Consider the following 21,636-nt stretch of genomic DNA (forward strand, 5'->3'; position numbering starts at 1 on the left):
TCAAATATTTGTACTTGTCCTCTGGTGTATTCCTATCCATCTCAGGTTGCAAAATAGCGGACATACATGTGGGGTGTCATTTAGCATCTGGTTTGCAGATGTGCTGAACATCCCAAACTCCTGTTGAAGGCACTGGGAAGTATGGGTACTCAGTCCTTCTGAAGATTGAACCCTTATGTATTGACACATTTTCAACCTTTTATATATAAAATTTTATGATGTAAACATCAGAAGTGTCACAAAACTTGGAGACAAATTAATATTTTTGCACCCCATTGTCGTTCCTTACTCCCAGCAATGACTTAAAAGTGTTGGAGGCCCATGTTTTTTTCCTGTCAGAAGCAGCTGCTGTCCTGTTTCCATGTTAAGGAGGAGTTACTATGACTGCTTCTAAAGCTGCATTAGAGAGACACTATAAGTTTCCCAAGGAGGAGAGCAGAAGAAACAAATTCAGGCATGTCTCAACAGATGTCTACTGAAAATAATACGAAGACATCAACACAGGAAGGTAGCTGTGGAAGGAGCAAATTGCTGGATTTTGCTGTTGAAGAGACGATGAAAGTTGACTTTACCCATGTTGGTTGGTGGTCAGGGGTCTGGGCTGGCATAAAGTGAACTCTCTGACTGAGTAGTGGAGCACAGTGATTACTAATTGTTGTTGTTATTCTGATACTCATTTTGCTTCTCCTTACCTCCTAACTACAATTCGGTGTCATTTTTAGCAGCTACATTTTAATGAAGCCCATGGAGGAAAAAGATTAAGGACTAGATCCTCAGTTAGTGTAGCACAGTTGATTTCAGTTGGGTTATGCCTGTTCACACCACCTGAGGATCTGGATCTAATGCTTTATTCATAGTTGCATTCTTTATTCCTTATGCATATTTCAGTGCCACAGGAGAGACAGTAAGGATTTACTATCTAGTTTATGTACTGTTAGATATGTAGTTATTCCATATAGTTGAATATCTTGTCCACACATAATACAAACACAAATTCACTCTTTATCTAGACATTGAGAACTGGTCATATCCTGAAAAAAATAGTGTTTGCAGACTCTTTATTGGATTATGGAACAGCTGTTTTTTCAAAGCATATTTGTTCCCTTTTTTTAATGCTGTTTGTAGCCATAGCTGTGAATGTGTTTCTATCTGCATAAATTTTTGCAAATTGTGGTTATTCATACAGATGCCCATATTTGCATGGGATCAAGAATATTCATACATAAACAAGAGTATTCACTGTTCATTATTTGTTTTACTCCCATTTATAAAGTTTTAGTCATCCCAGAGGGCAGAAAAAACAAACTAACCATGTATCCTAGATGGCCAATCACACACCTCAAATAGCAAACATACAGTTTGCAAACATCTCATAAGCTGGAATCTGTGTTCATAAACTATTCAGTGAATATTGACTAATTTACTAAATTACTTATTTACTTATTTACTCATTTATTTACAAATTGGGATTGGTTCTTGAATGATCCACAGACCTAAAAAAGGCCAAAGTTCATTGGATACATTATTTTCTGTGAATCATTTGACCAGACCAATATTCAACCATGCATTCCTGTGTGTTAGCATTGATAATGTCTCATATCTGATTGTAAATAAAAGGAATGGGCATGCAATAGTAAATCTGGGTGACTTCTGAAAGTTTTGAGAAACTACTGAAAATGGGAAGGCTAACATTTCCTTTAATAATTACTTTAAAGAACGAGTTTTGAGAAGCTGTTGAGATAAGAAGAGAAAAGACACAAAAATGAATGAGAAATAGCAAAGACATAATGAAGGAATTTCAGACCAAAGAGGTCTATCGCCAGTGGAAGACTTGAGAAATATGTATGTGGGATAAATCGAGAGACATAAAAAGCAAAAGATCTTGTCTGTGCCTCCTGTATTTCACTTTTAGGCAATGAGTAATAAAGTAGAAATCATTTGAGATCTTTCCTTCTATCCTGGTGTAATGCTGTCTGAAAGCTGAACTGAGGGGGGAGGTAGTGGGGCAATCTACAGTATACTTTGAGAAGACCGTAACAGACAAATGTATAGCTCCATTATACCAGCAGTGTGTTCAGACAAGTAATGCAAGTGCCTTTATGAGCTGACTGCTTGTTAGTGAATATAGTCTAAATATTTTGACAGTGAATATAAAGAGGTTTACAGTATTTGGTAGTCGAGGTAAAGAATGAACTTTGAAGAGACAGTTAAGAGGTATGTTTCCAGTAGCATGCCTAGGGAATTAACTATGTGCCATGCTAGCAATGTGGGGCATAGCACACCTAATTCTCATTAAACCTGATAGAAAATATATTATTTAGTGTAGTAGTCATTTAGGCTGGGATTTCCAAATATGTCTAAGGGAGTTAGGTGCCCAATGAATTTTAATGGGATTTGGACAATTTTTAAAGAATTTCAGTCTTTGGGAATTCAGAATAAAAAGTCTTTTCAGAGCCTGATTCTCTCTCACAATAAGGTCCCTTCACACTGCCCGAATGGTCTAAAGGGACCTTAGTGTAAATAAGAATCAGGCTTGTACTATTTGTATACCTTTTGCTTATCTTGGGTGAAATTTTCCCCTCTAGAAAGGCCCAGTACAGGGTCTATGCACCGTGTAAGCTCCCCAATGCTGTGCCACCTTGGTCTGGAGGGATACTCACCATTAGACATACACTGTTCCTCTTAGGCTTAGTGCTCCATACAGTGATGTACAGAGCCCAGCTGCGGTGCAGAGTGAGGACTGCCAGGGAGTTGATAATGAAACCCTGATTCTGTGCTGTCCAGCCAAGGTTTAAGTTAAAATTTCAGGTGAACAGTTTACAGGGTGGCAGCTTTATCTTCCTTCAGCCCGGAATGGGGCACAAATGAAGCTTTGCCCCACCACACCTGCTCCCCTTCTTCCCTTGATGCTGATCTCTAGCAGACAAGACAGCGGCAGTGGGTAATGGAGCTGGAGAAGGAGGGAGTTCTCAAGGGGGCTGTTTGGCCGGCATAAGTCCACTTTGCAGTACTAATGCTGCCCAAAATGAACTCTGTAAACTGAAGAATTGTTGTTAATGAGCATTATGTATACAGACAAGAGTGGCAGAATATGAAAGGGTCATTGTTCTATTCCCTTAGGTGTACACCAGTGATACCTATGTCCAAACTTGTTTCTCTTATTGCTATTTAGTACAACTGGGAGTTTTGACTTTGTTGCCATTTCCATTTCAGTAACTCTCTTTGTCAGCCTGTTACCAACTACAAGTTCCTTCTTTGTTCCAGCAATGGGAGAGTCTCTGGCATTGCTACTTATTATTGACTCTGGGCCAGATTTTCAAAAGCACCCAGGACTAGGCTTTCAAGGGCTCAGCAGTCTCAACCTGAGGGGACCAGATTTTCAAAAAGAAAAGGAGTACTTGTGGCACCTTAGAGACTAACAAACTTATTTGAGCATAAGCTTTCGTGAGCTACAACTCACTTCATCCGATGCATCCGATGAAGTGAGCTGTAGCTCACGAAAGCTTATGCTCAAATAAATGTGTTAGTCTCTAAGGTGCCACAAGTACTCCTGTTCTTTTTGCGGATACAGACGAACATGGCTCCTGCCCTGAAACCAGATTTTCAAAGGAACTCAGCTGCCCATAGCTTCCATTTTTACACTTATGGCCAGATTTTGAAAAGAGCTCAGCATGCTGGGTACTAAGCATTTTTGAAAATCTTTCCACTTATTTTGGTGCCTGGATAGGCATGCAGAGATCGGTGAAAAATCTAGTCCTATGCGAGTTCAGCCTGCATTACCTACTGATGGTTAACTGCTGCAGCAGTTTTGTTTCCATTACCACCTGTATTTCATTTACTTTTGCTTTGCTTTTCATTCTGTATTGCTTCCACTTTGCAATGGCAGAGGCAGAGCTATTGTTATCTACCAGCCATGACTATTTATACACTGTGATATTGATCTCTTCTTTCACTATTTGTTCTTCCACCTATTCAAGAAAAGTAGTGCACCGTAAAAAAAAAGTTTTAAAATAAAAATATTGCCGTTATAATAGAGTGGCAGACTTTAAGGCTGGGATCCTACAAACGCTTCCTAGACAGTTCTGCTCAGAAAGGACACACAGTTCCTATCAGCTAACCAAGGGCCTACTTAGTGACATAGTCTCCTGATATGTGAAATTGAGGAGCACTGCACCTTCTGGTGTGGCCTCAATGTCTCATATTGTGGAAGCTTTTCTTCATAGGAACATAGAATGGCAGTTGGTATGATTCTCACACTAGAAAGAGCAGTCATCCAGCAAACCTTCACTTCCCTCTCCCTTCATATTTCTTACGTTTCTGGCTGGGGGAGCTGGCTACTAACCACCTTCCCTACAAATATTTGTTATGCAGGAGATTAATGCTCATGCCACCTCTTGGGCAATTTCAGTATTTGTTTCACCATTCCCTTCTGCCTTGCTGTGAGACCTACAAATTGTGAGCATTGCTTGCAAATGCTGGCTCAGCAGCTTCAGGTTTATCCTATACTGCTTTTTTGCTCCAAAATGTGCACTCTCCTTTATTCTGGGTTCAAAAATATCCATTGGGATTTCCCAACTCCTACTATTCATTGTACTAACCAGGTATTGATTTTTTTTTCTATTCCATTACATGGTTTTGAACTCCTCCAGCACATCTGTCTGCTCTTGCATTTTCTCTATGACATTGCATGCAGTATTGCACTTCAGTCATTCTAACTAGCGAGAAAGGGAACTTCATCCAGTCTGACCTCTCCTCTTGGGAGGTATGGAGCTCCTTGAACACCTAAGGCTCAAACCTGGGAGACATGGATCACATAATTCCAACATAGGTTGCAGGTAACCTGGGGAGAGGGAATATTTGTGCCATTTTTGTGAAGACCTTTTAGTTTAATCCAAAGAGGAAACAATGTGTGGTGCTTACATGTTGACAGTGCCTCAGAACAGAAAGAAGGGAGTTTAAGCAGATAAAGGTTTTATTGAGTTATTTTTTAATCTTTACACTTTGTGGTGTGATGACTACATTCTTCCATTGCTGCATTTTAACCTGGTGGTAGAATTTAGTGCTTTAACTTTGATACAGTCACAGTTTGCTTTATGATTTTGTATTCCCTTTTAACGCTCACTGCAGACTCAAGTACTGGATCGTATTTCCCTTTTACTGTTGCATATTAAAATACACTGGTGATTTTTATGATATTCCCAAGTATTAGGGTTATATTTTTTTGGCATTTGATTACTCTATCATTTTTAGCTTCATGAAAGGGAGAGGGCTATTAGTCTGTTGCTCTGAATATTAATATAGGACGCTTTCCCCCTTTATCTTTGCTTTTTGTGTTGTGTTGCTTCCTGGAGGGGAAGCCTCTCCAACCTTCACATTAATTAAAGAAAAACTGCAGCAATTTTTTATAATGCTTTAGATAAAAACATGAATACTTGCTAAATAAAGTTCTTACAAATGCATCTGCACCAGTCCGCAGTGGCTTCAGTTGAATTATTTGCTTTGGGTAGGCCAAAATATGTGTAGCTTGGAAAATAGATTTTCAGAACTTTTAAAAAAATATTTGTCAGAGTGTCACTACCTCTTGAACATCAAATGGTTTCCCAATGGAAGTTGCCGTCTTACTGATGCTTCCCACCAGTCAGATGGTGTAGTGTGGGCCTCAGAATGTGCAGCTACCATTTGAATACATGGGAAAGCTGGTACTTTCCCAATGAGAGTAAGGTAAGTTCTGTGTCTATCGCTGTGTGTTTGTACAGTGCCTAGCACAATGGACCCCTGCAGGCACTTTTGTGATAAACATGATTCATAACTAAGGTTGCCAACTTTCTATTTGCAGAAAACTGAACACCCCCACCCCACCCCTTCCCTGAGGCCAAGCCACTGCTCTGCCCCTTCTCTGAGGTGCTGCCCCCACTGACTTCATCACCCCTCCCTCCATCGCTCACTCTCCCCCCACCTTCGCTCCCTCTCATTTACACACTGGGCTGGGACAGGGGATTGCAAGGTGGGTGGAGGGCTCCATCTGGGAGTGCGGGCTCTGGGGTTGGGCTATAGATGAACAGTTTGGGGTGCAGGAAGGGACTTCGGGCTGGGAGTTGGCGCCGAGGGGTTTGGAGTGTGGGAGGAGGCTTCAGGCTGGGGTTGGGAGTTGGGGTGTGGGAGGAGTATGGGCTCTGGGCTGGGAGTGTGGGCTCCAGAGTGGGGCCAGAAATGAGGAGTTCAGAGTGCAAGGGGGGGTTCCAGGCTGGGGAAGGGGGTTGGGGTGTGGGAGGGGGTATGGACTCTGGGATAGGGGTGCAGGCTCTGGGGTGGGGCCAGAAATGAAGAGTTCAGGGTGCGGGAGGGGGCTCCGGGCTGGGGCAAGGGGTTGGGGTGTGAGAGGGGGTGCGGGCTCTGGGAGGGAGTTTCGGATGCAGAAGGGGGCTCCGGGCTGGGATAGGGGATGAGACATGCGGGCTTACCTCAGGCAGCTCCCAGAAGTGGCAAAATCTCTCTCTGGCTCCTAGGTGGAGGCGCAGTCAGGTGCCTCTGCACATCGCCCCTGCCTGCATGCGCCACCCCGGCTGCTCCCATTGGCCAAGGTTCCTGGATAATGGGAGCTGTGGCGCTGGCACTCAGGGCAGGGGCAGCTCACGGATCCCCCCTGGCCGTTCCTCAACCTAGGAGCCAGAGGGACATGCCAGCCGCTTCCTGGGAGCCGCGCGGAGCCAGGCAGGTACCCTGCCTGCCCTGCTGCAGGCAGCCAACTGGACTTTTAACGCCCCAGTCAGCAGTGCTGACCAGAGCTGCCAGGGTCCATTTTTGACCAGGTGTTCCCATTGAAAACCGGACGCCTGGCAACCCTGTTCAAAACAATAATTTAGTTTTTTAACAACACTGAAAGTTCCAGTTTTCTCACAAATTCAAAGAAGAGCTGCACTTTTGAGTCCTTTTTGAATCAGTTTCTTGGTATGTGATTTATACTTTGAAATTAGGCCTTGATTCAGCAAAGCACTTGATCACATGTTCCATTTTAACTGCATGCAGATATCAGTGAGAACTAAACAATGTGCTTAGTTTAGCCTGGCTAAATTGGGGCCTAGGTTCAGATAAAATATATTTTATATTGACTGTAATGAAAGAAAAGTCAAGGGGAGTTGGCGACCTAAAAAATTCCTAACTGTCAGAGTGGTTAAGCACTGGAATAAATTGCCTAGGGAGGTTGTAGAATCTCCATCACTGGGGATTTTAAAGATCAGGTTGGACAAACACCTGTCAGGGATGGTTCAGATAATACTTAGTCCTGCCTTGAGTGCAGGGGACTGGACTAGATGACCTCTCAAGGTCCCTTCCAGTTCTGTGATTCTATGAAAAGTCTCTTTTCTATTCATTATCTGTGAGTTCAACAAATCAATTGTGCAAGTAATAGAAAACTTTTCATAATGGCCATGAAAGCACTTCCAGCATGAATATTCTAAATAATATTTATTCATGCTAGTATTCATGATACTTTTACTCTTACTCGCAGCAAATACAGCTTTGTGGATAAGCTAATGAAAAAGGAGCGGCAAACATCAGCAAAGTAAATAAGTTTTATTCTGAGGAATGCACCTGAATACTTTTTGGCTGTGTTCAGCCTGATCTCACACAAGTCTGTCTAATATTTCGTTGTAAATTACACCGTTTAAAAGCAAAATAATTCTGGTTAACTCCCTGCAATAATGTGCCTCTAATTCCAGTCAAATTCTTGCTATACATTTTTAAAAAAAATTACAATAACTCTAAGAGGTTTACAAATACACGACAGCCAATATGTTCATAAGTCTCACTCTGTCTTTCATGTGTTGCCATTGTGCCTCTATTGTGGTTCATGTGGTGTATTAGATGCACACTATTTGCACAGCAATGTAGTCAAGATACAAATTGATGATAAAGTCATAGAGTTAAAGATAGAACAGTTGTTTTAGACCATCCAGTCTTGCTTTACTGCTTTATCCTCTTGTTTTACTGCTTAAATTTCTTGGCTTTTCTAGTTTAAATTCATATCTTTTCTAATATTATATTAACATGTCTTTATGTAGTACATCTGCTCTATTTTAAACAATTATGCAAAAAAGGAAGGAAACCCTCCAGCATGCAATTGGAATCCTACTCCATAGTATTTCAAATAATTCCTCTCATTACTATCGAGTGGGAGCCATTAGAAACTCAGTGGCTGTGTCAAGATTTTGAGCCGTACCCACTAAATTTGTAATGGGCCCTTCTGTTGTTACAAGATTCCAGTGTACTCTAAATATTACAATTCTCTTCTTTTCAAATAACAGGCAACATTCAAAATGACAAAATTACAATGAAAATCTTTAAGATACTTCTATCTTCTGTAAATTACTGGAAGTATCACACCAACATAGACCACTGCATTTAAAAAGTCAGTCCTTAATCAGTAATGGATCAGATGATTATGTATCACTTGCTTTTCTACCATTAGAGATAACTAGAGTTTTCAAACCAAATTTTCAGCCTACATCTATAGACAGTTGCACAGAAATATTTAACGCTTCTGTGCACTCAGGTGCTAGAATTTTGAAAGTCTCCATGCAGATATTTGTACCTATATATTATGGGTGCCTGTATGTCTGTGTAAAATCAAGCCATTTGTCCATATTGCACTTCACAGAGTTTTTACATATTCAAGAAGTATTAGGTAAAATCATGCAGTCCTTTCTCTTTAGTAGGACTCCTGATGGAGTGAGGACTGAAGATCATGGCCAATAGTTCTGATGCAGCCTGAACCACATCAGACAGCAGCATATGTATTCACTGACACTTATTAATTGACATAGCAGGTGGCGATTAAGTGAGTTTGCTCTAGATTCAGTTTGGTAAGGAGCTGATATCCCTGTACACCATTATGTGCTGCATTGCCTGAAGAGTTAAAATGAATGAACTAGTCCTGAGTTTAATAGTAATGTTGTTATTTTAAATGATCTCATTGGAAAAAGCTGATCTTATTTGAAATTATTACTGATTATGATACTAGAGGCTACATCCTCCCCTGGTATAAAATCAGCATAGCTTTGCAGTAGCTTGCTGTCAATGGAGCTGTGCTGTTGAGGATCTGGTCGTATTTTTTTGTAAAGAGATTAACAGGAATTAGAGAGAAAGAGAGAAAGAAAATAACTTTCAAAGCATCAGAGGTTTCTTTTCCAGATAGTATTTCTAATTAATATTGTAATAAACACAAATAAAAGTATTGGTGAGTCTACACCTCTTACCAGAGCCTTGGGAAACCAAAGTTTCTTGACTTTAGTTGCAATCATTTTAATGTTCGTGTAGGGTTTTCACAGATGTTGTTTATTTTTCAACAGCCGTCTCAAGAGCAAGTGGTGCCACTCTTTTTCTTGTTGCCATGAGAATAGTATAACATTTTGAAAGGGTGGAGGGAAATTTTCATTGCTTTAATTACCACCTGCTGAAGAACTGAACTGTAGAAAAATAAAATAAAATTGGGGAGAGGGAAAAAAGGAGATGATGTTCCCAGGAGCCATTAACAGTATCAGGAGAGAGAAAGTGAAGAATGCAGCTGCTGATCATTTATTACACCATCTTTAGGAAAAAAGAGAATTAAAACAAAAACAAAAACAAGTTGGCCATAAGCAATGTAGCATTTCTAACCTACCAACCAGCTCTGATGCCTGAGAAGAAAAGCAAGCTCTGGCAAGGAAGACAGTGTTGTGTGAAAGCCTGCAGTGTTTTAACTGTGGGAGCTGGGAGCAGGTGAACAGATTATTTTGAATTAAATGAACTGAGATTAAACATGTTTGGTGGTGTATGCCTGATTGTGATGGTCATTCAGACCCTGAAATATCCTCAGCTCAGTGTTCTCCAAATTATGTATGTCCTTCTCTTCTTTTATTCCCCTGCTGTAAAGCTGTTGGATTGCACACTTCCTGTTACTCCCAAGAAGGGCCCCAGGACAGTTCTGTCACTGTAAGAAGAAAGAGTGTAATCACAACCTCCCCTGCCACACACTTGTGTCATCAGCAGGATTTAAACCTGGGAATTGTAGCATCTCAGCACAGACCTTGACCACTTGAATTAATGGAGTAACTCCTTTAAGTGGTAGCAGAAGTAGGCTTTTGTCCATCAGTAGGCCAGCCCTTGGAAGGAGATGCAACATACACACTATGAGATTGTTGTAAGAGTACCTTACCTGTGTATTTTCTAGTAGAGGTAACTGTTGTTTATAAGAGAACCAGGCTCTAATCACTATTAAATCTTTTGTTTCTATATTCAAATTAGGGCAATATGACTGAGGATTGGATCTTTGCCTCAACAAGTAGTTTGATTTCAGAACTAGTTTCTGTGTCATTCTTGGCACATAGCATCTTATATTAGGATTTAATGATGTAGCTTCACATAATATATGTCACATGGATCCATAGTGGCACTATTCTTCCTTTGAACTGTTCAACGAGAGTAATTTTTAACAATTCAGATCTGAACACTTCTCTTTTCCTCCCTAACAACATCCTTTTGATTTTGTGAAATGGACTAATTGACTTGTTAGGCTGATCATTTGCATGTCATTTCTAAACAGATGCATATGTCTGCCTGGTTTGCATGTTTAGTGATAAGAGAATACAGTGCTTTCCAGAAAGGAGGCTACTGTTCCTATATTGTAGTCCTCATTTAGCCAAGCACTTAAACATGTGCTTACTATTATGACGTACTAGAGTAAAGTCTACCAGGCCCACTTAGAATGGGGCCCCATTGGGTTAAGCAAAGTACCAACACAAGAAGAGATTGTCCCTGCCCCCAAAGAGCATGCTATCTAAATAGGCAAAAGGTGAAGGAAAAAAAGAGGTGAAATGACTTGTCTAAGGTCACACAGCAGGTTGGTGCGAGAGCTGGGAATAGATCTCAGGTTTTCTGAGTCTTAGTCACAAGAACATAAAAATGGCCATCCTGGGTCAGACCAATGGTCTATCTAGCCCCATATCCTGTCTTCTAACAGTGGTCAATGCCAGATGCTTCAGAGGGAATGAACAGAACAGGGCAATTACCAAGTGATCCATCCCCTGTCATCTAGTCCCAGTATCTGGCAGTCAGAGCATTAGGGACATCCCTAATGCATCCCTGACCATCTTGGCCAATAGCCCTCGATAGACCTACGCTCCGTGAATTTATCTAATTCCTTTTTGAACCCAGTTATACTTTTGACCTTCACAACATCCCCTGGCAATGAGTTCCACAGGTTGACTGTGTGTTGTGTGAAGAAGTACGCCCTTTTATTTGTTTTAAACCTGCTGCATATTAATTTAATTGGGTGACCTCTGGTTCTTGTGTCATGCAAAGGCATAAATAACACTTCCTTATTCACTTTCTTCACACCATTCATGATTTTATAGACCTTTATCATGTCCCCCTGCTTAGTCGTCTCTTTGCCAAGCTGAACAATCTCAGTCTTTTTAATATTTTCTCATATAGCAACTGGTCCATACCCTTCTCTGTACATTTTCCAATTCTAATATATCTTTTTGAGATGGAGCAACCAGAACTGCACACAGTATTTAAGGTGTGGGCATACCATGGATTTATATAGTATTATTTTGATATTTTCTGTCTTATCTATGCCTTCCTAATGGTTCCTAACATTCTGTTAGCGTTTTTGACTGTCACAGCACTTTGAGTGGATGTTTTCAGAGAACTATCCACAATGACACCAAAATCTTTTGAGTGATAACAGCTAATTTAGACCTCATCATTTTGTACGTACAGTTTGGATTGTGTTTTCCAATGTGCATTACTTTGCATTTATCAGTATTGAATTTCATCTACCATTTTGTTGCCCAGTCACGCAGTTTAGTGAGATCTCTTTGTAACTCTTCACAGGCTGCTTTGGACTTAACTGTCTTGTAGTTTTGTATCATCTGCAAACTTTGACACCTCACTATTTACCCCTTTTTTCCAGATCATTTTGGAATATGTTGAACAGCACTGGTGCCCATACAGATCCTTGGGGGATGCTGCTATTCACCTCTCTTCACTGTGAAAACTGACCATTTATTCCTACCCTTCGTTTCCTATCTTTTAACCAATTACTGATCCATGAGAGGAGGCCCTCTTATCACATGACAGCTTACTTTCCTTAAGAGCCTATGGTGATGGACCTTGTCAAAGGTTTTCTGAAAGTCCAAGTACACTATATCCATTGGATTACCCTTGTCTACATGTTTGTGGACCCCCCTCAAAGAATTTTAAATGATTGGTGAGGTATGATTTCCCTTTACACAAGCTATAGTGACTCTTCCCAAACAAATTGTATTCACCGATGTGCCTGATAATTCTATTCTTTACTATAGTTTCAACCAGTTTGCCTAGTACTGAAGTTAGGCTTACTGGCCTGCATTTACCAGGGTTGCCGCTGGAGCCTTTTTAAAAAATCACTGTTACATTAATTATCCTCCAGTCATTTGGTACAGAGGCTGATTTAAGAAATAGGTTACTTAGCACAGTTAGTAGTTCTGCAATTTCACATCTGAGTTCCTGCAGAACTCTTGGGTGAATACCATCTGGTCCCAGTGACTTATTACCGTTCAGTTTATCAATTTGTTTCAAAACCTTCTCTAATGACACCTCAGTCTGAGACAGTTCCTCATATTTGTCACCAAAAAAGAGTGGCTCAGGTTTGGGAATCTCCCTTACATCCTCTGCAGTGAAGCTGGATGCAAAGAATTTATTTAGCTTCTCTGCAACAGCCTTATTTTCCTTGAGCGCTCCTTTAGCACCTCAGTCATCCAGTAATTGTTTGGCAGACTTCCTGCTTTCTGACATACTTACATTTTTTTTTGCTGTTAGTTTTTGTGTCTCTTGCTAGTTGTTCTTCACATTCTGTTTTGGCCTGCCTAATTATACCTTTACACTTAACTTGCCAGAGTTTATGCTCCTTTCTATTTTCCTCAGTAGGATTTGTCGTCCAATTTTTAAAGGATGCCTTTTTGCCTCTAACCGCTTCTTTTAGTTCAGGGTCCTATATGCACTGCCTCTCCTTAAATGCCGAATCTGGGCCTGTGTATATAGGGAATCTACCATGAGACACTTCTGCTTTGATTTCAGAAGGTATACTCTCACCTACCATAAATTGAAATTTGTTCCTCAGATCACAGTTTTTAATACACTAAAGTATAACAAATTCACACAAGAAGTGTGGATTTGAACCATTGGATGCCATTGAGTGCTCAAAGTGTTTGTGGGATTCTGTAAAAGAAATGCAGAATCTTTTATCCCCATTAAACTGTAAGCTTGGGACTATACCCATTCGAATGCATTGTATGACATGGCTGCCTAATCATCATAGTGATTTCCAACTTGTGTAGACATATTTGAGCTAGCTCTCATCATACCAGCTGTGAGAGTTCGGTCTTGAACCTGGGCCCATGGCGCCCCAGGCAGTGCTCGGACTGTGGCCACCACCCAGTAGCTCCCTGTAACCCGTGGAGAAGAGAACTAGAAGAGCTCTAGCTCACCTAATGCTCCTCCTACGAAGCTCCTTATTGGGGGAGATGTCTGGCCCTACTGACTGCCTCGGATGTACTAGTTAAGCCCAGAAAGAGTCAAAGGAAGTCATCTGAGCATGTAGGTGGATTCCTGCTTGGCTGTCACTTAGTCCCCTGAATCCTGTGCTTTGTCTTCCTGCCTTCCAGCTCGTTCCTACCCTCCTTATCCCAGATCCTCCTCCACTCCAGGTTCCTGCTTTCCTGCCCTGCTCCAGATCCCTGCTCCTCCACCTTATCCCTGACTCAAACTTGACCCCTGGCTTGACTCCTGACTTGGGATTCAACTCTTGGCTGGAATCCTGACTCAGGATTTGACCACTAGACTTAACTGCCTACACCTTGGTCCTTACAATAGTGTGCCAAAAGAAGTGGTGTAGCCAACATAGCTCAAGCAGAGGCAAGTTGCAGAATGGGTTAGCTCTGCCAAGTAAAAACTTGGCTGAATCCTGTGGGCATGTATTCGGCATGGCTGGCCTGTGCTGCTACTCTCTGTTCTACCCCAAGTACATTGTAGGTTGATGAAAACTAGCACAAGTATGTCTCCATGAGTTGGCATCATGCCCATAGCTCATAATGTAGCCATAGCTATAGACTATAATTTGATAGACTTATCATATGTTGATTAGAGCAAGTTTAGAATACTATATGCAAAGAAGTGAGTTGCACTATCCACGAACATTAATTTACTACTTTTGTCATGTGCTTATCCAGAATTGATTTAAAAAAAAACAAGAGAAGTTAGTAGAGATGGGCTGGAGCTGTTGTTAAAATCTGATCCTGTTTTCTAGAAGACAAAACCAGACATATATACACAAAAGGGGGAAGAAAAGAACAGCAAAGATTAAAAAAATGCAGGTTCTGTCTCTGGTGTTGACTCTTACTTGCAACCTCACTGCTGGAAAACACACAGGCATGGCACTTGGTCTTATCAGCCACTCTGAGACCTGGCAAATTCATGCCACCATCGGTCAGTTTAGGGCATTTCATTTAGTTGCTCTCTCTGATCCCAGGATCAAGCAGTGTTGCAAAATATGCAGTCTTGACCTGCTAAGACAGACTTGTAAGACAGAAGGAAAAAGAAGAGAGATAGGAAAGAGAAGAAATAAGTCAGGGAAGGAAAAGGATGCCTGGGGTGAAGTATGGGGATGAAGTCTCACATCCCAGGTGGCATTTGGGATCTAGCCAAAGCTGGTGGAAGTGGCAGTGTCATTTGGCTGCCTCTCTCTGGTCAGAAAATCTTTCAAGATTAGAATGAGGAAGGTCTAGAGTCCCAGGAGATGGTAGGGCTGGAAGTCATGAAGATGAAGCTCGCTTTTTCCCCTCCTCTCACTTTTCAGTCAGCCAGCATCACACTCCATTAGATTTTCCCAAAAGAGTCTCTCTTTGAGGTACCTCAAAGGGAGTGATGGGTGGAATAGCCCATCCTCTTATTATTTTGTGCACCAATTAGGCCTGATTACCAACACATCAATTTTGGTTCACTAATTTCTGATCCCACACGTCTCTTGTTTACCAGGCATATTCTTAACACAGTCCTTGAGTTTTGGTTGGACTAACTCAGTCTTTCTGTCTCCTTTTTGCACCTTTTCTCATCAACATTTATTATAGGTTATTATGACACTTTATGAGCCTTCATTCAACTTTTCATAGTTGAGCTCACAATTAGAGTAAATTTGTAGGCCCAGTTATTACGACAGGGCATAGCCCAGTTATGTGGACGTTTCTGACTGTACCTTTCATTGGGTATTTTAGGGTTCTATATTACTCTCTGTCTACATTCAGAACTCTCAACAATGTCAATTTTGGGTCCCTGATTGAGATAACTATGACTCTTGTCCTCTAAAGAAAGTTAAGGTCTTTCTAAACTAAAAGAAACAAAATATTTCCAGAACTTCCCCGTTTGGGGTGAGATTTTCAAAGCTACCAGGGAGATTTGGACACTTTTATTTTCCATTAACTTTAATCTGATCCCCCAAATGGTTTTGAAAATCCAGGCTTTGATCTTTCTTGAATCTGCTAAATAAGTTAGTGGTCATTAGATAGCAAAGAAACTTCTCCTAGCTGTGAGCCAGTTGCTCAATAAGGGAGGGGGAGAAGACAAAGATATAACCTCATTCCTCTCCATATTGGCCTTTGGAATGAGCCACCACATAAAGTTGAGCAGTCTGCATAATGCTACAGAATGGTGCAGCGTGTAACTCTCATGCATACCAAGCAGCCCCAGGGAGATTGCATCTCCGGGGACACAATCTTTCTCCCTGTCTCCTGAAGGGCAATGCAACCCTTCAGGAGTCTGGAAGTGGTGTTTTGTACAGTCAGAGATTCCAAGACAAGAAGGGGCCATTGTGGTAATCCAGTCTGACCGCCTATATAACACAGGCCATAGAACTTCCCCCAAATAATTTCTAAAGCAGATTTTTTAGAAGAACCTCCCATCTTGATTTAAAAATGGTCAGTGGTGGACAATCCACCATGACCCTGGGTAAATTGTTCCAATGGTTAATTACTCTCATTGTTAAAAATTTACACCTTATTTCCAGTCTGAATTTGTCTAGCTTCAACTTCCAGCCACTGGATCACATTATACCTTTCTCTGCTAGATTGAAGAGTGCCTTAATTATTAACTGCAAAACATTTTGAGATGATCAGATCAGAGGTACTATATTACCTGACGAAAAGTATAATTATAATGGCCAATAGCCCCTGAGTACCCATGATACAGAAACTGCAACCCCTGGACATTCCGGTGCGCTATCTATTCTGTTATCGCCTTTCTTTCAGTGGCTTAGAATGTAGATACTGAATCCGGAGACTAAATGACCTTTTCTATTTAATTCATTTCTCTAGGGGTTGTATTTGTGCACATCTTTAGGAGAACTGTGAGGACAGTGGGGATGTGGTAAAACAGGTGGAAATAATGATTAATAATCACATAAGTAACAAATTAAGCATGCAGTATTCCATCAAAGACAGGTAATAATTATTGAGTCCCCTGAGCTGTAACCTCCTAGCACAATCACATTCCACTGTAAGTGCTTGAACACTTGAGAGGCCTTGCCCGTTTCAGCTTCATCTCCCCCTTTAATGCACGTCTATTTCATTTTAATTACTATGTTCTTCAGGGCCCATTATGTGATGACTGTGGCCTCTTTCTTCTTGGCAGGTATTATTAGCCGCCAGGAGGCAGAAGAGCTGCTAATGAACAAGTCTGAAGGAGCATTCCTGGTGCGGGTCAGTGAGAAAATCTGGGGCTATGCCTTGTCTTATCGCCAACAGAGTGGGTTCAAACACTTTTTGGTGGATGCTTCGGGGGATTTCTACAGTTTCTTGGGCGTGGATCCCAACCGGCATGCGACACTCACGGATCTTATTGATTTTCACAAGGTATCACTTCTTGTGGAAAGATCAATCACTGAACTCAGCAGATTAATAAATTAAAGAGGAACCATGTAATTTGAAACCAACCTAGAAAGTGGAAATAACCATAGTGAAAAGCTAAACGAGTGTACATTGGCTCTAGTCAGAATGTACAAATTAAACTTCATACACCTGGAGTTTTGTTTCTCTGCTGAAGTGAACCAGTGGATTTTTTTTTCCAGTTTCAAAATCTTCAGTATCCATTTGTGTCCCATTCTAACCAGCTTTGTATGCACTGCCTGCTTTGAAGGACCAAAAGATGCACTAATAGGGACTGGCAGAGCTAACACTTTCTGAACTTCTTTGGTCTGCAAAATTTGGTTGGAAATATTACAAGAAAAGGGCTTTTAATTTAGTTAAGTTTACCATGAGCCTTTGACAACTCTACGTGGCCAGGAACTGGCTCTTCTGGAAGTTGTGCTTCCTATGGGCCAGTCTGTGACTAAAAAGCAGCACAATTTCTGATGGGAAAGGTTATTTTTACCTTCTCATGTGTCTCTCTCCATCAATTTTTCTTCTGTTTTTCTCTTTATCCTCACCCGTATTGTTCCCTTCTTCTATAGAATTTCCTTCACTTTTCCTTCTCTCCTGTTTTGTCTCATCTTTGTTTCACTCTCATTCCAGTGGACTTTTTCTCCTCTGACTATTTCCATATCCCATTTCTCCCCAGACAACATGTAAGGAGCTTTCCTTTTCTTCCCCTAATTTCCCCTCTTCTCTGCTCCCAATTTCCCTTCCCACTTCTCTCTTTCTTGAGGTGCCATGAACTTCAGTTTGTAGCACCTCTGCAGGCTTGCTCCACACATACACACTCTCTATTCCTTCCCCCAGTGAACCTCTTGTTATTACTTATTATACTGAGCAACAGAGGGGAAATTCTGCTCTGTGACACTGGGGTAAATCTGCAATAATTTACTAGATTTACATCAGTATAATGGAGATGAGAAGTTGGGCCTACAAGTGAGGGCACCACAGAACATGACAGTTCCTGCCTGAAGGAATTTACACTGCAAGTAAGAAACAGACCAGGAGTCAGAGCAGAGTGTAATATTCTACATAAATAGCTTGGGACAGATTCCTGGCCTCTCTCAAGAAATGGCACAAGAAGAGGTCTTAAAACTGCCTTAATGCAGCAGCTGAGAATTTAAGTAGCATAGGAGAAATGTGAGCCTGCCTCACACCTTCTATTTGTCCACTCCAAAGAGGGGTGGGGCCAGAGTGCAATGTGCTCCAGTGATCCTGGCTAGAGGAACAACTCCTCAAGACCATTATCCCCTGGCACAAGGTAGAGCAGCCATAGATGGTTCTAACTTCAGTTCGGGGGGAGGGGACGGGGTGGTAGAAAGGTGGCATAGTGCTGCCTATGCTGTGGATCTAGCCCGTTATACGTACAACACAAACCCCACATGATAAGCAGAAGGAAAGCTGAACCTAGACACCTCTATTTTATTTTATATATTTGAAGAAGCCTTCATGCTGGCTGTCTTTTTCAAAGTCAGTGCATCTCTTTGTACTGCCTCCTACAGAAACAAGCAGCACCTAGATCGGTATATTGGAGAGGGACTCTCAGGATACTCCTGGCCAGGGATAGAAGAGTGCATCTACAGTTGCACAGCTGGCACTTAAACAAGGAACTCAGTCCCTCAGGCAGGAGTTCTGGCAGCCGTGATGTCTCCTCCTCTTTTTTGGGGCAATCAAGTCTGACAAAAGTTCCTGTATTTCCCTTGTTTTCTCCTTGCCCATCATAGGCAATAACCACACAAGACAGCCCATCCATCAGCAAAGAGAACAAGGGCACCTGTCAGAAGCAAAATGTCTATTAAGCCCAGACATTAAGGAAAAAATATTCCTGGGGGGCGTCCCCGATGATGAAATTGACAGGTGTGGCTATGACAGGCTGATTAGAGAAGCTGCTCTTCCTTTAAAGTGACCACCCAGTTCTCTTTTAATTGCCTGGCTTAGTGGACATATGTAAAACTGGTCAGTTTGCTCCTGAGTGTCAGTTCCTGTCTTCCATATCATCGTCTCTGAAACTTTTCTGTCTGCCCTTACCTCTGAAGTGCACTCTCAAGCCCTCCACAGCCTTTTAATGGCCAGCTACACAATGCCAGAGGATGTGAAAGCAGCACAATGAAAATTACCATAATCTCTTCCAGATCCTGCCCCAGTTCTGTTTTAGATGAAACTCCTTCAGGAAGGTTCCTGGTCTTTTGTCATGGTTAAGATGAACTGTAGGTGGATTCATTTATCTTCAGAGCCCAAAGTTTACTGTGATCCCAAAGACCACAGCAAAAGCTGTAAGAATTCAGAGCCAGCCACCAGCACTAAAGGGGCTAGGAAATGACAGTAGTACAGAGCTTGACCCTCTTTCCTCTTCTTTGCCTCATTCTGGTCTTTATTTGGAGACACTGGTTAATGTGGATGTTGGGAGATTATCAGGTCAGGTAACTACTACCCAACTTTACAGCCACAAAAGATCACGTGGCACCAGCCAGTCTAATGTTTATATGAGTTTTTACAACCAGTAGGGTTTATTTTTGCATAGAAATATAGTGTTGAAAGCAGCAAACATTATAATTAAGTTGAGAGTGGCTTTCCCTACTAAACCCCTGTCTCTGCTTGCCCATAACTTTCCCACAATGTTTCCATTTGGATAGGAAATTTCCATACTTATTTTCAACCCAACATAGTGATTGGGCATGGACCAAGACTGGTATTTTCAATGGGGCCTAAAGGAGTTAGGCACTGAAATTCCCATTGAGTTTAATTGAGAACTGGGCACCTTTGAAAATCCCAGCCCAATAACTTGGATCTAAATTTGGATTCAGCTGCATTCCTAACTTTGGGATGTTCTGATCTATGGTTTTGCCCCATATCTAATCCCTAAATCATTTTTAATAGACTAATTAAAATTGTTTCAGTCATTTTTAATGAATAACAAAACAGAATTCCCTTGATTTATGCAACTCTTATTTTCCCACTCAATTTTTACTGTATTCTAAAGTGCCAGTTTAAATAATGAATAACAGTCTCTACGCTAACAATGGAAAATGGTTTAGTTTTTTATTCCATTCTTTTTATATTGGCATACAGTTATCAGAGGGTGGCACAGATTATGCAGAGCACTAAGAAGGATGTGGAACTAGCACGATCCTTTCCCCTGACTGTGTGGAATAGGGAATATCAGTCCCTGTATAAAGGAGAGGTAAAGAAATAGCTGGTTTTTGTATGGGCAGCTCCACACCTTGAAGAGAGAAGAGGAGCTGCTGGTATCCCAGTGTACGTTTTATCAGGTGCACATTTGTGTGTCGACTTAGAATTGCAGATAATCATTTTTTAAGATGTGTAGTTGGACAACAGCAGCCAGTTTCTCATCTCACCAAAGGGTTGGTCCTTACTTGAATTGGGTGGGGATCTTCTTTTTTGCTGTGGTTTTGTTTCTCGAGGGGACAGGAGAAGGCTGAAGTACTTTTGAATGACACTGTAAATGTCCTTTTATCTTTTCAGGAAGAAATTATCACATCCTCGGGTGGGGAGTTACTACTGGAACCATGTGGACAGAGGAAGAACCCACCTGACTACAGTTCTTTATTTGAATGACTGTTTTCAGTCTTTAGGACTAGAATGAAAATCCTATGGATAGTTAAAATAGTATGTTAGTTATCAAATCTTCAGTCACTAGCTGTTTGAAGAGCAAACTACCACCACTAGAAGATCCTAGAAGCAACCGTTTGATACCTGATTTGTGGTAATTATTTATGTCACCAAGAGTTTAAAGATGGGAGAATACTGACTGACTACAGGTGAAGACAATCCCCGGTGGTCCTTCTAAGAGATGTGGTCAACTGGCATTGACACTCAAGGTCATTTTAATTTTTCAACTAATGTCCAGGGTTGAAAATGCTAACTGACATGACTTTAAGAAGGAAGGTGAACTACTCTATGCATTCATAAGGCATTGTATGAAATACTAATATGTTGAATTAGGTTCTTTCCTCTGACATCGAGTTTGCTAGTTTCCAATGACAATCTCATCAGTCAGTCTTGCAGTTTTGCAAATGGACTTTAAAAACTTGTGTAATTTGTGATATCTTATTGTTTACTTTCAAATTCAGGCCTATAAAGTGAAGTTTCCCTCAGAGCAGACAGTGCCCACAAGACCCTGTGCACTATTAAAGACTTTATGGGTCCAGTGGCATTGGAAAGACTTTCACCTATTCTATAGAAGATGGTCAATTATTCAGCACCATGTAGCTAATCACTGTTTCCAACAGGGAAAAAAAAACACCTACAAGATTTAAAACTTTCACAAATCATTTTATGTTGGGAATGTAATTTTGAATCTTGAAGTAATGAATGAATTAAGGATGGGGAAATCACTCTGGATAAAATATGAAGTGACCTGAATCTTCACCCAAAACTTTAGCTAATCCCTGACATTTCTCTACTTTCAATGATGCCCAAGCCACATCTTGCAGTTTCCTGGCTTCACTTTTTTATAGTTCCAGACACTCCCTTACCAGTTCTGCTAGTCGAGGAGTTAGATAGATCCATATATAAGGCATGAAGTATTTATTAGATATCATGCCTGTTCACTTTTACATATGAGGCAGAGAGCTCTTAAAGCATTTGTTACAGCAACATACTAAATATCAGAACACATATAAAGGAACAGGTATAC

At 41.1% G+C, this 21,636-nt stretch overlaps 1 protein-coding gene across 1 annotated transcript in view; it reads left to right on the plus strand.

The window, feature by feature from the left end:
• The window catches only part of SH2D4B (SH2 domain containing 4B), a 99,857-nt gene extending 79,269 nt beyond the window's left edge, over nt 1-20,588 (plus strand). Inside the window, exons 8-9 of the mRNA XM_074959941.1 lie at nt 16,702-16,922; nt 20,463-20,588. Of these exons, the coding sequence (XP_074816042.1) occupies nt 16,702-16,922; nt 20,463-20,555 (314 nt within the window). The 3' untranslated portion in view covers nt 20,556-20,588. The remainder of the gene's footprint in view (nt 1-16,701; nt 16,923-20,462) is intronic.
• The last annotated feature ends 1,048 nt before the right edge of the window (nt 20,589-21,636 follow it).

The sequence above is a fragment of the Natator depressus genome, chromosome 7, assembly GCF_965152275.1.
Source record: "Natator depressus isolate rNatDep1 chromosome 7, rNatDep2.hap1, whole genome shotgun sequence".
Lineage (NCBI taxonomy): Eukaryota > Metazoa > Chordata > Testudines > Cheloniidae > Natator > Natator depressus.